Here is a 14,546-nt window from a genome sequence, read left to right on the forward strand (position 1 = left end):
TGAGACTGTTTCTGCTTCATCAACCGACACACATCTACTGACGGTCTTCCAGATCGACCAGCCTTGAATCAAACGACATGTACTCCGTATAGCTTGGTCGAATCATCTGCACCGCCTCCACGCCTAGACAAAAAGGTGGCCAGTCAAAAACTCCGGCAGCTGGGGAGTTCTGGATGGCTTGTACGGCAGGGCGCGATGCAGCCCAACGGTATCATCACCATCGACCTTGCGCATCCAAATCTTCTTCTCTATCCCCATCGTTGGCTCCCACCCTATACCGACAGACCTTGGCTTCCCGTCCGGGTCAACCGAAAACTCAGCTGGAAGGACGGTCTCGGCTCCAACTACAAGCAGCCTAATAATAAAGTAGTTTCCCGTGACGTTCTCGAATGTAAGAGAGCAGGTATTGGTACAATTAGTTCGGTCCGCGTGGAGCTTTGTGCCGGTGCCATCTATGGAGAGATCGAGCCGACCGTAGGCATCATGCCAGTAGGTGCCGGAGTATGCTTCGATAGCGAGAGTCGGCCCCGGTAGAGGAGGAGACGGGAGATCGGGGTAGAAGATTTGGACCGCGTCTGCATTGTAAGCGTCCATTTGGTCGACGATATCGACATATCTGCTCCCGATTTAGTCAGTTTGTTGGAGAGCAAGAGGAATGACAAGACACACTTTTGTTTCCAGTCAAATCTGTCCCCCGCAGCGATGCCCAGCTTCGAATCGATAAGCTCATACGCCAGGCATGTTCCCCCATAGTTGGACGAATAGGTCGAGTTAGCCATGGTGATGACCCCAAATTTAAGCGCGGGGATCATCACAATCTCGGCTCCGAATCCCTCTATCCCCCCATCGTGAGTGATGATCTCCACTCCCTGGTAGATGTAACGGTCCCATCCAAGGGCATACGCCATCGGGGCCAAAAACGGCTCGGAATTTGGAATGAGTGCTCTCGCGGTCCAGAGTGTTCCGTAGCCCTCCGAGGAAAGAGGCAACCCGCTCTGATTCAGTAGTGCGTAGATCCATTTCGCGTAGTCTTCCACAGTGCTGATAATGGCACCGGCGCCGGAGATTTCCGGCCTGTTCTTCCACTCCACCGCTTCATACTTGCCCTCGGCGAAGGCATAGCCCTTTGCCAAGGGCTTTTGACTGGCAAGTGCATCATCCAGGCGGAAATACGTGCTGCTCATCCCGAGAGGGTCCCAGATGTGCTTTTGAAAGATAGAGCCGAGGTCATCGCCCATGACTGTTTGGATAAGATGCGACGCCACGATATACATGGCGTTATTGTACTGGTAGGTCGTGCGTGGGGGTGCGGTAGACGGGAGGAAGCGCAAGCTCCTCACCACATCTTGAACAGTGGCCTGCTTGTCAGCATACACAGCTCCAAGCGAGAAGTTATGGCCCGGCATTCCGGTCCGATGGGACAGGATATCCTCAATGGTGACGTTTGCCGTCGTCCAGTGGTTGTCCAGAACGAAGTCCTCGCGGATCAACTCATTCACGGGCGTAGTCCATTGCACTCCGGGGTACTTGTCATTGTCCTCGACCAGCATGGCCATTATGGCGGCGGTGAACGCTTTGGTGGTGCTTCCTCCGTAGAACAGGGTGTTCGATTCGACGTCGGTGGACGATGCGAGATCGGCAGTGCCATATCCCTTTTCGTTTTTTTGGAATGAACCGGTTAGCCTGCGGTCTTTCGCCAGTGGTAGGATATCTACCTACCTGGGTCCATGTGGTATCCCCATCGACGACGGCGACTGCCATCCCGGGGATCTTCCAGTATTCCAAGGTCTCGTGGACATTCTTCTCGAAATCTCCGTCAAGGGGGGTCTCAGGACTGTCTTTGACTGTACTCATTTTGATATCTGTCAAGATTTAACTCCCAGACACATAGGGTTAAAGTGAACCCGAATGATAGCATGCCAACTTATATACTCCATGGATGGTCGCATTCGCACACGATGAGGGGATCTAGGTGTGTCTGTCTATGATGACACCAGTCGCCAACGGCTGCTACAGCAACTCCAACTCGGGCTAGCCACGCATCGTGCAAGAAGTCATTGTCTTAGATTGACAGAGGTGGATTGTCCGATCAGGAACGGGTGATGGTAGAACGACAGACTGAGTCCGCGGCGAAGACAAGCCATACTCAATCTCACTCACTCGTGACATGATAACCAAGTCTACTGTTGGCCATTTCATCAGGTCTGTCTGTACTGGCTCTGGTCTGGTAATTGAATCAATCTTGTTATCATTTACGATCTCAAAGTAGGAAGGCGAGGGACTAGGCACGAGGTTCCGATCAGCCAGGGTGCAGATAGTGGCATCACGCACTTCCTTCTGATAAATGCTCAGGGCAAGACCGGGGTTTGGCGACTCACGGGGACCCCGCACGTTCTCAAATCCGGGCTGTTGGTCTTAAAGACGACGGGCTGTTTGCGATGTTGCATCGATGGCGTAGTAACACGAGGGCTCCGCGGCCTCGCGGACTTCCTCCAGAGAATCCACCACTTTGATGGTCTTTTCTGTCGTCACTAGGCTGGAATGATGGAAAGCTTTTCTTCTGATTTTTAAGATAAATTTCGGAGTTGTGGCACAAGCAGGGTTTCCGAGGCATTCCGTTCGTTGCATGTAAACTGTGTTTGGGGACAGATACAATATACTAGTATATATATCATTTATGGTTCCGGCAAACATCTAGACCCACGGGCAAAGGAAAGCTCTGCCGGACATTGAATTATTATTCACCACTCCGATCAAGAAGACCCACAAAAAGCCGTCGGGTAATCCCAATCCCCTAGCCAAGGGGCCATCCACCCCACAAAGTTCCAAAAAAACAAAATATCATAGGACCGAACGCGGATTGAACGCGTGACCTCGGGATCTGCAATCCTGCGCTCTGCCACTGAGCTACCGATCCTTGATGGGAGATATTGGTCAAGAAAGACTATCTATACAGAGCGGGTGAGCAATATTGTCCACAAACAATATCCTCCATCGTTTCCCACTAAATCATGGTTTGTGAACAGATACTAATGGATTATCCGGGTATGGATGGAAGAATGGTTTAGAACTACAGCCAATATCAAGTCCATTTGACCAATTTTAGGTATATATGTTGGGCACAGCCGATCTCAGTATTTGTTGTTCCTGAACTCCCGTAACGTATGCGTGCCCGAGCAGCAGCAGCAGCAGTAGTAGTATACTAATGTTGCACTTTGGAGATACCACGCATCAAGCCTGACACAGCATGTCCGAGATCACATAGCAGCATTGCATTTGGGTTGCTGCAACAATACCCGGATTATTCATGCGGCAATGTTGTCCCGCAACCCAGAAAATAAAACCACAAGTCCAACCCAAGTTTACGCGAATGCAGCGACCGAAGGCTCGAACCGATTGTTTTTGTTGGGATAAGCGCCAGTTAGCGCCACGCCTACGGAGTAGAACAAGGCGATATGGGAAAAAGCCTCGCCATTACTGACGATAATTACTGGAGTGACAGCCTAAGATGGTGAATTTTTCTGATGTTTTTAGCTAACTATGTCATAGCATCTCGCCTACTCCATGAAGTAACTGCACCGACGATCCTGGGGGGACGGGTCACTGTTCGCGACTCCACTGGGATGGATCCTTCCAGTCCACACTCCACAGACCCCAAGGGCCAAACGAGTCGGCCAATAGTCTGCTTCGCTCTCAGCTCAGCCCCCAAGCTCGACATCCGCCAAGGATGCAGGGCAAAAGCCCAGGAACATGAATGCGCTGCCGTGATGTCCAATGGAAACAGCAGAGTAGTAGCTATAGAGCAATATCTGCCTGCCTTGACGATGGCAACAGCTTCAGCCACGTCATGGTCCCCCAACGTGTTTTGCTTGTTTTGGTGGTGGTGGTAGCAGGAGCAGTACTATCTTGTGAAAGTATTTCCACCATGATCATCTGGCCGTGTCTTTGGCTTTCGGGTCTGTTTAAGCCTTGCGATCGACCTTCGGGTACAGCTTGTAGAGCCTTGTACACCGCACAGTGGAGACGGCCGGGACAGTCGGCCGTCTGGCTGGGGCAGCTACCGTCGATCCATGGTGAAGAGGGTTAGGTTCATCGCGGTCTCGCCATTGCAGATTGGGGCTGTGAACCCCATCAGATCTTGCCGCATCTCGCTTTCCGAACTGGGACTACATTGCGCTGGGTGCAGACATGTCTATATAAACCCCATTCTCTTCACCTCCCCCTCACTTTCATACAACCTCATCTCCTACAACCAACCACCACTCTCAATCCTCCCCTGCTTTCCCGAAAACAATCACAATCATGTACCTCCTCCTCGCCCTTGCCGCCACCTCCCTGGCGCTCCCCACCACCAACAAGGCCTCCGCCGTGCCCGGAGAATCCTCACTGTTCACCACCTACGCGGGCAAAACGACCCCCTCGCGTCCAAATACACCCACGCTATCAACGCGACAAACCCCGGCCCGCCCCAGGACGACGACATCCTCTTCCAGAACCTGCTGGCCGCCGAATGGGGCATCTACAGCTTCTACCAGCAGGGCGTGGAGGCCTTCTCCGCCGAGAACTTCACGGCCGCGGGCTTCCCCAACAACACGTACCAGCGCATCACGGAGATCCGCGACAACGAGGCCGGCCATGTGCGCATCTTCCAGGACTTGATCACCGACGCGTCCGTCAAGCCGGGCCCCTGCAGCTACGACTACGACTTCGGGAACAGCGTGACGGAGTACCTGGCCCTGCAGACGTACCTCGAGGTGTCCAGCATGGCGTTCCTGACGGGGCTGGTGCGCCAGGCCGTCACCAACGACACGCGGTCTGCCCTCGTCGCCATCGGACAGATCGAGTCGCGCCATAACGCCTGGTCGCTGATCGACGTGTGGGGGGTCTCGCCCTTCTCCGGGCCCGCGGACACCACATACCCCTACCCGAACCACATCCTCGAGCTGACGACCCTGTTCCTCACCTCCGGCTCCTGCCCCAGCCTGAACCCCGTGTACCCCAACCCCAAGCCCAATCTGCCCTGGACCGATTTCGTGCGCAACGGGACGACTGCCGCGCCGGGCGCCGAGATCCAGCTCGAATTTATTGACGGGACCCCTGCCTTCGAGGACGACAAGGAGTACTACGTCGTCTACTTCCACGGGGTGAACAACATCAGCGTGCCGTTCGACGTGACCTCGAAGAAGTCGACCATTCCCGCCGAGTTCGATCCCAAGGCCGGCGTGATCATCTTCGTGGTGACTGATGAGGAGGGCGCGCCCACCGAGGAGAGTGTGCTGTCTCTGCCGGTGATTCTGCTGGAGCAGCCGTCGGAGTTGACCTTGCTGATCTAGAGGATACTCTCTGCAATTGATAGGTCGATCCTCTGGATCAAAGGGGGGGTGGCGGTCATGTGTAATGTTCTTAATATCATGTTTGTCTGTCTGTACTTAGCACGTTGGAATTCATCTGTACTTTACTTTACTTGTTTCATGTTACAATGAAGATGCATTGCTTCTCAAAGGTTCTCTTGAATGTATGAGGCAGTAAAGAGAGATGAAATGCGGTAGAAACTTAGGATCAGAGGTTCTTCTCGTGGTGACTGCTGTGCACTTATGCAGGAGGAGGGTCGAACCGGACCAAACCCTATCTGGCGGGATACCAGATGAAACCTCGGATGGCGTACTCAAAATAGATTCAGCATTTGTGTACCCACGTGGTGGTTCTTGCCGTCGCGTATACCCGGAAACGTCTTCTCTCTATCCGCAATTACTCGATCGCATCTGATTATTATCTATGTTACTGTTATTATCTTACACTGTACATGGCCCCCCTATTAGAGTAAACCCACCCAACCATCATCACCCCTCTCACCCCAGCACGGCCTTCAACTTGGCGCCCCCCGCCGTCGTCTCCAAAAACACAGTCATCCTCCTAGACGCCTCCTCCATAAGACTCAAATCAGGACTGCGCTCAAACGCATGCGGAGCCTCGACCGCCAGATCCGAGAACAGCAGGGCCAGGGGCGACGACTTCCAGATGAACTGGTTCCGGGTACGAATCACGGTCGTCACCAGGAACACGAGAGTCAGGACCAGCAGCACGACGGGAAGGGTAAGCCAAGGCCACTGCACGTGGACGAAAGATTCGACAGTCCAAGTGGTGCCTGTGATGGAGGCGGCGCAGACACTCGAGCGGGCGTGCATGGTCAGGGAAGAGGCGAGGGAGTCGAACATGGTGTTGAGGTCGGTGTAGTTCCCGTATGTGCCGTAGGCGGCTTCGATGGTGTCGGAGGACCAGGAGGGGCGGTTACTGACGAAGAGGGAGCCGGTGCCTTGGAGGAGGGGGCTGATGGAGTTGGACATGGCGAGTTGGCTGAGCCAGGAGACGTCGTAGGTGCAGGCGGATGTGTTTGAGGTTTGGGTGCCGTTGGTGTAGCAGGTTTGGGGGGTGAGGAAGATGTTCGATGTGACGTCGGTGGAGGAGGAGTTGGTGGTTGTGGCGGTGGACGTGAGGGTCTCGTTGAAGGAGCCCCGCTGGACGCTGGCTTCGTAGGTCTTCGTGCAGAAGTAGAGGGCGCATTCGGTGGCGCTGACCTGTGGGGGGACGCCATAGCCTGCGGCGCTGATGGCAGTGAAGTTGAGGATGACGGGCAGTCCGTCGGTGGTGAGCTGGATGAGGTCGAGGTCCGTCGTGGCGTTCATCAGGTACATTGAGCTATAGGAGGTGGTGAAGCTGAGCCCGTTGGTCAGGTTGTAGCTGTAGGTCTCCGTGGTGCTGTCGGTTGATGATGGGGCGAGTGTGAGGTCGGATGTGATGTTGGCGCAGCGGCTGCAGAACCCTAGCGACTGGTAGGGGGCGAAGGTGCAGTTTCCCGTGGGACAGGTGATGGCGACCGAGTCGCTGTTCGGGCCCTCGCTTTGGAACAGGCCCGTGTAGATGGCGCCCATGGTGGATAGGGGCGCTTTGTTCATTCCGGGGCCGGCTCCCTCGGCGTAGTCGACGTAGGTGCTGGTGTTGCAGACGCGGATGGACGATTGGTCGGGGGTCTGTATAGGTTGGGGCTTGGTGGTGAGGACTTGCTGGACGAACGGAGCAATGGCCGCTGCGACCACGAGGATGAAGCACCCGATGGACACCAGGTGGCTGATATGGGTTAGCCTGCTAGGGCGTGGGAGTCAGGAATGGGGACAGCTACCGAGGGACAAATTTGAACAGGACGAAAGTGGCACTGACGGCGCCCCGGCTGGCCGCGTCCAAGAGTGAGAGATCACTTAGTTTGTTGCTTTCGTTGAACCATGACCATTTGAGCTGAGACAGGCCCTCGGTGATGGGAAAGACCATGGCGGCCTTCATGACCGTGACCAGCAGCGAGACCAGGGCGTTGAGGGTGATGCCATAGGGCCAGTCGGGCATGGGCTTGCCGTCGTAGTTGTACAGGATGGCGATGATGGCGATGAGGGCGGCCACGGCAATGACACAGCTGACAATCTCCCAGGTCCAGCCCGCACCCCAGGCTCCCGGGGTCCGGGGACGCAGCAGCAGTGGGTTCGACGACGACAGTGGACGTGGGCGTGGTGCGCCCTCCGTAGAGTCGTCGACCTTCCGGTAGCCCAGATCGGATTCATTCCTGAGGTGGTTCATGCTGGCTGCTGCAGGCCGGGGGCGTTGATTGTGAAGCACACAAGGGCCACGAAGAACAATCGAGGGGGGAAACCCCCAGGATTCAGGGGAGAAAGCGTTCACCCTCCGAAGGATCATCTACATCTTGGCGACGATGCCTCCTGGTTGAGGCAATTCGCACGTGTGGACTGGCGGAGAGAAAAGAGGCGACTGAAGTCATTTTGGGGCACTCTGAAACACCCGGCCTTCAACATCGGGTTTAGCCTGAAGAATCAACCAACGGCTCGGGGAAAGAATCGGCATGTTTTTTGTGGCTGCGGCCCGGTGATTGGCCGATGCTGCAGGATTTTCCCCGTTCATGTATGTTAAACATCTTCAATGCCAGCCATGGTTCGTCCCCGGGACGGGTCCAGTGTCACTCATTTTTGAGGCTTCGGTGTTCCCCCCCCCCGGAGAGAACAGGTGTGGCGGTGTTATTCCGGGCCTTTGAGGATGTCGTTTCCAGGTCACAAACAGATAAGTCGCTAGCTAACTTGTGCTTTGTGGGGCAGGTATGGAAACCCATGTCGAATTCGGTTCCGAGGAGATCGCACAGGATCGAAACACCGTAGTTAAGTGGAAAAGACAAGGCACATTTGGGACGCATCAAGCAGTCTGAACCCACATAGATGCAACAGCCAGACTCGCGTGGCAAGTCGCTATCCGCAGGAGACTTTGCATTCCTTATGTTGCGCAATTGCTGTGTGCTGCACTGCGAGGCGTACAATAAGAAGACGATGCAGGTCGAATGACTCCGTCTGTGTTGGGATCAGAACCTATCAATGATTCGGTAAACTGTGTTGTCTGAGACATGTGGATTTGGCAAACCTTATAGGGAGAGACACCCTCTCCTCAACTCGGCGACTCGGGCCTTACGGTGGTCGGAGACAAGAACAGGCTCGACATCATACCACCGAGGCTATGACGGCATGAGCGCTTGTCCGCATCCCGCCGCATTTTGTAGATCGCATCACACGCAGGATATGTTCCCATCGAGGTGAATTGGTCTTCCTCGACAGCATCAGTCTCGGTTGCATGATGGACCCGACGCTTCGCTTCTGCATGTCAAGTGCGTACAGAAATAGAAAATTGGACCCCGTCAGGCAATCCGAAGACGTCAAAGCAATCACAGAAACGGGCAGCGATGTTCACCAAGTCGATAGCCTCGAGCAAACAGTTGTGTTATGGTGCGGACAAGACGTCCGCCTCGACCAGAATTCAAAGTGAAACACGGTTCCTGGATAAGATTAGGCACCAGAATAAAAGCTTAGCATCAGCCCCAAAGCTTGACCCGGGCGGAAAGAATCCTGTGGTCGGCTGGAGTGGCTAAATCTAGAACACGCAGAAAAACCGGAGAGCTGCTGGAACTCGACTGCCTGCCTGACGGATGAGACTAGAACCTTGTTGGAACAGGAGCTGCAGGAAGTTTGCTCATTTAACTCCGAAACACGCGGTTGTTGGGCGATCAGCCAACCTTCTGGACGGCTGATGAGGCGTCATCTCGATCAACTTGTGTTGCCTGAGGGTGGAAGATCTCGACGCATGAGACTCAAGATGAATGCGCTGCGGATGGTGGCTGGTCTCTCTCTGGGTGTCGTTGCCCCACGGGTTCTGTTTCGATGAGGCGAGCACATGGTCAACAAGAGGTTGGACGTGATTACAGAAAATCTAAAGAGGGAAAAGAAGCCAAGGAGGGGAGAGGAGTGAATAAGGGCTATCCAGGCATAATCACTCGCCGGGTGCAGCGAAAGATGATTCCTTGAGGGTGAGTGAGCCTCTAACCCTGGTGCTCTCCTGACTGTGTCGCAACAGAAATAGACAGCGTTGACCAAAGTATTAATAACAAATTCTCCTGCTGAAACGCATGCAGACGCAGATAGAGGCTGGCTGCATACACTTCCGGCACCTGTCATGTCATGCCATCTGTCCGAGAATTGAGCCCCCGTATATCTGCACCTAGATGAGACTGCTTCCCAAAATCCCAGCTGGCTCCTGAATGTGTGCATTTTAGATTGTGTGGAGTAGCCCCTGACCCTTTGCGGTATCCACCAGGCTAAACTGAGGATCAAACAAGACTCTTTTTGAGATTCTACCTATCGCGACTTCCCAACAGGTATCTACTCCCTATCTATCTACTTTCAACACAGTCAGACTGTGAAGGAGAATAAACATCTCCTGCTTCGCTGCGAGTAAGTAAATCCAATTTGGGCACTCCTGCTGGTGCCTGGAGGCGATCCCTGATGCGGACTAGTCTCCCCCCGGGGCAGCCAATGGAACGGCGGAACCGGGTAAACATTGACAACTGCGGGTCGGAACGCGTCACAACGCGGCCCCATTGGTGGCCCGACGTGGGTGTGGCGGCGCTAGTGGCTCTAGTTCGGCAGTAGTAGCGCCGAAGCCCTCGTCCTCCGCGCTCGAAGACTCCTGATTGACTGTCGGTTCTTTTTTGTCGGTCTTTCTCTCTGTCTGGCTCTGGCTGACTCTGGCTCTCTCTCGCTCTCTCTCTGGCTAGAACCTTCATCCGCTCTTCGATATCCGTCGGGTCGCAGCCCGGATTGACCCCCCAGCTTTGACGTTGCGGCGTCTGCCAATCACCAACCACCACCATCCCCTGCCCTACTCTCTACTCTGTCTTTGCACCCTCAATAATAATAATGTCGCTGCGATATCATCTCATCCCACCCTCTCAGGGGGGAAAGAGTTTAACCCAGGGGAACAACGGTCAGTAAGCAGAGGCCAGCCTCGGTCTACAGTCTACGCGCGACCGTGACTCGTCTCCTCCGCACCCGCATTCCAACTCCACCAAGCAATGCGCTCAGGCACGCCCGCCCGCCCTCTGACTCTCTGGTGTACGCGACTAGATAGATACTAACTACGTGTGCCTCGTCCCTCCGCGACGCCCGGCAGCGTTAGAGAACTCCGGTAGAAAGGTCAAACGAGCACGACTCCGCCCAGTTACGTACGTCCCGGGCGGGCCCTGAAGGTCTGAACAAGCCGGACTGGCAGGCGACGAGGCGATTCACAATGGTTCGGCCACTAATGGCGACTTAGTAGGGCCGATTGGGCCAAGCTTCGTCGAGGGGGGGCCACCTTATCGCCGGAGGACAAAAGTAGTGAGGAAGTTGACTGCCCTCCGTCCCCTCAATCAATCTTAAATGGCGTCGATGGCGTCGATTTAACCCTTTCCGTCCTTCGTCCTTTTTTTTCCTGCTCTCTCCTTTCCTCTTTCTTCCTCCTCTCTTTCTCTCTCTCTCACTCTACACTCTCTTACTCTCCATTCCGCTCTCTCGCCTTCTCGCCTTCCTTCACCACCCATTCGTCCATCCCACACTCGTTTTTTTTTTTTGTGCGCCCGATTCTTCTAGTCTTGGCGATCACGGCCGATCCAAGGATCTTTTTACCATTTTTATAATAATTTTTTTTTCTCAAAAAAAATAAATAACAAGATATCCATCCATCTTACTCCTGCTGCCTTCCGCCGCTTTCCGCCTTCCGCCTTCCCCCCCGTCAGACAACAAATAACCACAACAACCACAACAACAACAACAACAGACATCATGTTCGACAATGTCATGAGCTGGTTCCGCTCCTCCGCCCAGGAGGAGGTCCCGGAGATGACCTGGGATGCCACCACTTTGACCATGGTCCAGCCCCAGAGCCCGGCAGACACCATGACGACGAACGAGGTCGTCACCGACCAACCGGTATGTGGACATTACCTACCCTACCGTAGTACATGACATGGCGATGGCGATGAGATGAGCCCGAACTAACAGACATGATTGATATCAGGCACTCGGCGAAGGAATGGAGTTGCGCCTCCGTGGTGGTGACGGTGAGGAGGATGCGTAAGTGACGATCCCTTCGGCAGATCTGATCCATGGAAGGATCGGCTGTTCCTGACCCCGCATCCATCCATCCATCCCTCCATCCCTCCATCCACTGACAGTCCATCTTTTATATACAGTTGCTGCTTCTGCTGCCACTGCTGCAGCTGCTGCGGAAGCTGCTTCAACGACAAATAGATATGTTCATCCATACCATACCATACCATATCATTCCAAACCATACATACCCCTTTTGCCTCTTCGATCGATCAATCCTCCCGTCGTCGCGCACCTCGCCTCGCCAGCCAAAGCAAAGCCGCAGTCACCTTTCTTATAATACAATACACCTATTGATTGACCCCCTCCTGGCCGACTGACTGGACGGATCCTCTCACATGCGTTCCTTGATACTCCTTTTTCTCCTGTATAATACTTCCGTCATGACGTGCATTATCAGCAAATAGATTTTCTTTTTTTTTTCCCTCTCTCTCGCGAGACTTTGGCTTTGGTTCATACATCCTATCAATTACCCACAGAGCAAGCAAGCAAGCAAGTGCTAGGCATACATACATGCCACCAATTCAATTACCTATGGTTTCTAATCTGATCATCGCCATATAACCGCCCCGGAATCCGACTCCACCTCCAATTCTTCTGCCACGCCATTCAAACACCACACAGAGTCGCAATCACATCGATCGACTCGTCTCTCATATGAACGTCCCCGCAATAAACCAGATACCCGTCGCCAACTTTTGCCCCCGCTATCGCGGCCTGCCAGTTTTCCTCCGGCATCTCGATGACATCATCGGTTGAAGCATCTCTGGTGGCGCCTTGGACGGGCTGAAAGAGTCTCTCGCCGCGGCGGGCATCCCGGACATTAACCGCTTCCATGTTGTATAGAAGCGGGAGCGCATCACGGGTACCCCCGGGAGGCAGATCACACGCGTCGTTCAGCATGTAGCTGGTGTCGGCGCGGTCTCCTTGCCGCCACGGCACACCAAACTGAGCGAAGACGGAATCCAATCGATCCCCGTACAAGGGTTCCTGGTCGGCGAGACCGATGATGAGGCGCCCGCCTTCCCGAACGTAGGCCGGCAGACTGCCCATCACGGCGTGATGCTCGTCCCAGGTGCCGAGGGGGTAATTCGCGATAATCACGGCCTTGGCTGTCTTCGCGAGCCAATCGATCACGGCGGGCGAGCCAACGGGTTGCGGGTCAGCTCCCGCTGCCAGTCGCTTGTATAGCCCTACGCACCAGGACGTATTGTCCGGGCCGCAGAGTGCATCGTCCATGATGAGGATCGGTGGCTTATTGGAAGGCGGAGGAGGGTTGGAGCTCGAGGAACTCTGGGGGGACGAGAGCCAAGCCGGAATGGTTGGAGGATCGGGAGACTGAGAGTCTCTGTTGATCCAGTTATGCATCGATGCCAGGTCGGAATCCGTCCTTGGGTCGCTCGAGTTAACCCCCGTCGCTCTAGCGATCCAGTCACGTATCCATTCTAGGTCGGAATCCGTCTCTGGGTCGTTCGAGTTGGTCTGCACCTCCCGGTCTGCTTGATACCCCGGATCGGACGTGTCCATGCTGGAGTTCCTCTGGGTGCCTCTGGGAGTGTGCGCTGGGTGTTGATATGTAGAAGGGCGGTATATTCGGTACTTGTATAGATAATAACGAGAGTGGATAAGATATCGAAACTATAGAGGTAAGAATGTGAGAGTAAAGTGAAAGAGCGGAAGGATGTTGGGTTGATGTTGATGATGATGATGATGCTGCTGAAGCCGAAATGGATGTTGGGGATAAGGACAGCCTCTGCAGTCACAACAGGAAGCCACGCTCACAACCTCCAACTGAGGAAACCACGAAGCACCACTGGTAAATCCGCCAGCCTACAGTGACTGAAGACTTCCACACATCATCCGCCGCATTTGCCCTAACATGGCTGTTTGCCGCCATGGCGATTGGGAGGAATTGCTCTACTAGAAGCCATTGCATGGTGAACTGAGTGATATATTGAAGGACAATACGTAGGAGAAGGGGTGTAGGATTGTATCGAAGAATAAATCAAACGCGCGGTCTAGACCCATACATTATTTTTTTGTAGATGAGGGCTTGACCGTTGAGGATAGATAGGCCTAGAGTGATCCGATTGAACCACCTCATCGGGGCCTTCCCGCCGGCTAACCCTCACCTTGCCGAGTCCTCTGCGGTCCGGTCCGAGACAGTGTCTCAAAGGCAGAACATCGAGTGGGATCTCTCCGAGTCCGGAGTCGGGGTGTCCACTATCCCCCGCGAATCACTTATTCGCATGGTTAGTGTTGGGGATGGATGGTGTTGGGTCCATGATTATATCCCTCGAGCATGAACCCCCACAGGCTGCGGGTAGGATATATCCGCCACACAATGACATTGTGGATGTTACAGACCATGCGACCGACAATTTATTGATTATCGGGACTGTATAGGATCGTCCAATGCGCTCAGGAAAGAGAAGGCGGATGTTATGTGGCGGTTGAAAGGTGGTAAGTTGAAGGAAGCCCACTGCTACAGACCAACCAGCGGCCGTTAGCCGACCGAACCCCAGGTCAGGAACCAGGCAATGAGGACATCATGACAAGAACAAGAACAAGAACAAGACGTTGGATAAAAGTTTAATTTTGTTTGTTTCGTCTCCCTCCCACAAAAAAACAAGAAAAGAAAAGAAAAGAAAAGAAACACGAGCAGTATGACCCCACATACTCATCTGGGTGATGTGTGCAACCTTGTTAGGGTAGGATCAATACAGCTCGGGTAGAAAAAAATGACTAGACTGGGGCTCGATCCCAGGACCTTATGCGTGTGAAGCATACGTGATAACCAACTACACCATCCAGCCAACTTGATTGAAACATGCTTTTTGTCTTTGGTACTCAAAGAGCAGACTAAGATTAATCCAACACCCAGATCTGTCCGATGGGGAGTGGTTGTTTTGGGTCTGGGAGGTCTATCTCATGGAGTAAAGCTGGCTTACATCGGAGAAAAGATACAATATGTCCATAAAAATGAGGGTGGATAAGCCAAAAATAATCAATTAGCAGTTG

At 53.8% G+C, this 14,546-nt stretch overlaps 5 protein-coding genes and 2 non-coding genes across 7 annotated transcripts; 2 read left to right on the forward strand and 5 right to left on the reverse strand.

Moving 5' to 3' along the window:
• Window positions 1-123: 123 nt before the first annotated feature.
• On the reverse strand, window positions 124-1,854 carry BO70DRAFT_393890 (penicillin-binding protein; the record flags this gene model as incomplete). Its single annotated transcript, XM_025546418.1, has 3 exons — window positions 124-616; window positions 670-1,652; window positions 1,720-1,854. The coding sequence occupies 3 exons, from the start codon at window positions 1,852-1,854 to the stop codon at window positions 124-126; spliced, it is 1,611 nt and encodes a 536-aa protein (XP_025401704.1).
• Window positions 1,855-2,845: 991 nt separating this feature from the next.
• Window positions 2,846-2,917, reverse strand: BO70DRAFT_t94. The gene has a single exon. It is a non-coding gene; the product is annotated as a tRNA-Cys (tRNA).
• A 1,347-nt stretch (window positions 2,918-4,264) lies between these two features.
• BO70DRAFT_359651 (ferritin-like domain-containing protein) lies at window positions 4,265-5,440 on the forward strand. The gene is made up of 2 exons (XM_025542582.1): window positions 4,265-4,368; window positions 4,473-5,440. Exons 1-2 carry the CDS (start codon window positions 4,303-4,305, stop codon window positions 5,331-5,333), a joined length of 927 nt encoding a protein of 308 aa, XP_025401705.1. The 5' UTR covers window positions 4,265-4,302; the 3' UTR covers window positions 5,334-5,440.
• Window positions 5,441-5,849: 409 nt separating this feature from the next.
• On the reverse strand, window positions 5,850-7,623 carry BO70DRAFT_377746 (DUF3176 domain-containing protein; the record flags this gene model as incomplete). Its single annotated transcript, XM_025545219.1, has 2 exons — window positions 5,850-7,125; window positions 7,178-7,623. 2 exons carry the CDS (start codon window positions 7,621-7,623, stop codon window positions 5,850-5,852), a joined length of 1,722 nt encoding a protein of 573 aa, XP_025401706.1.
• Window positions 7,624-10,903: 3,280 nt separating this feature from the next.
• BO70DRAFT_359652 (uncharacterized protein) lies at window positions 10,904-11,637 on the forward strand. The gene is made up of 2 exons (XM_025542583.1): window positions 10,904-11,345; window positions 11,434-11,637. The coding sequence occupies exons 1-2, from the start codon at window positions 11,199-11,201 to the stop codon at window positions 11,491-11,493; spliced, it is 207 nt and encodes a 68-aa protein (XP_025401707.1). The 5' UTR covers window positions 10,904-11,198; the 3' UTR covers window positions 11,494-11,637.
• Window positions 11,638-12,134: 497 nt separating this feature from the next.
• On the reverse strand, window positions 12,135-12,764 carry BO70DRAFT_286236 (uncharacterized protein; the record flags this gene model as incomplete). The annotated part of the gene is made up of 1 exon (XM_025539193.1): window positions 12,135-12,764. The coding sequence occupies one exon, from the start codon at window positions 12,762-12,764 to the stop codon at window positions 12,135-12,137; it is 630 nt and encodes a 209-aa protein (XP_025401708.1).
• Window positions 12,765-14,267: 1,503 nt separating this feature from the next.
• Window positions 14,268-14,341, reverse strand: BO70DRAFT_t93. Its single transcript has one exon. It is a non-coding gene; the product is annotated as a tRNA-Val (tRNA).
• Window positions 14,342-14,546: the final 205 nt, after the last annotated feature.

This window comes from Aspergillus heteromorphus (assembly GCF_003184545.1).
Source record: "Aspergillus heteromorphus CBS 117.55 chromosome Unknown BO70scaffold_5, whole genome shotgun sequence".
NCBI lineage: Eukaryota > Fungi > Ascomycota > Eurotiomycetes > Eurotiales > Aspergillaceae > Aspergillus > Aspergillus heteromorphus.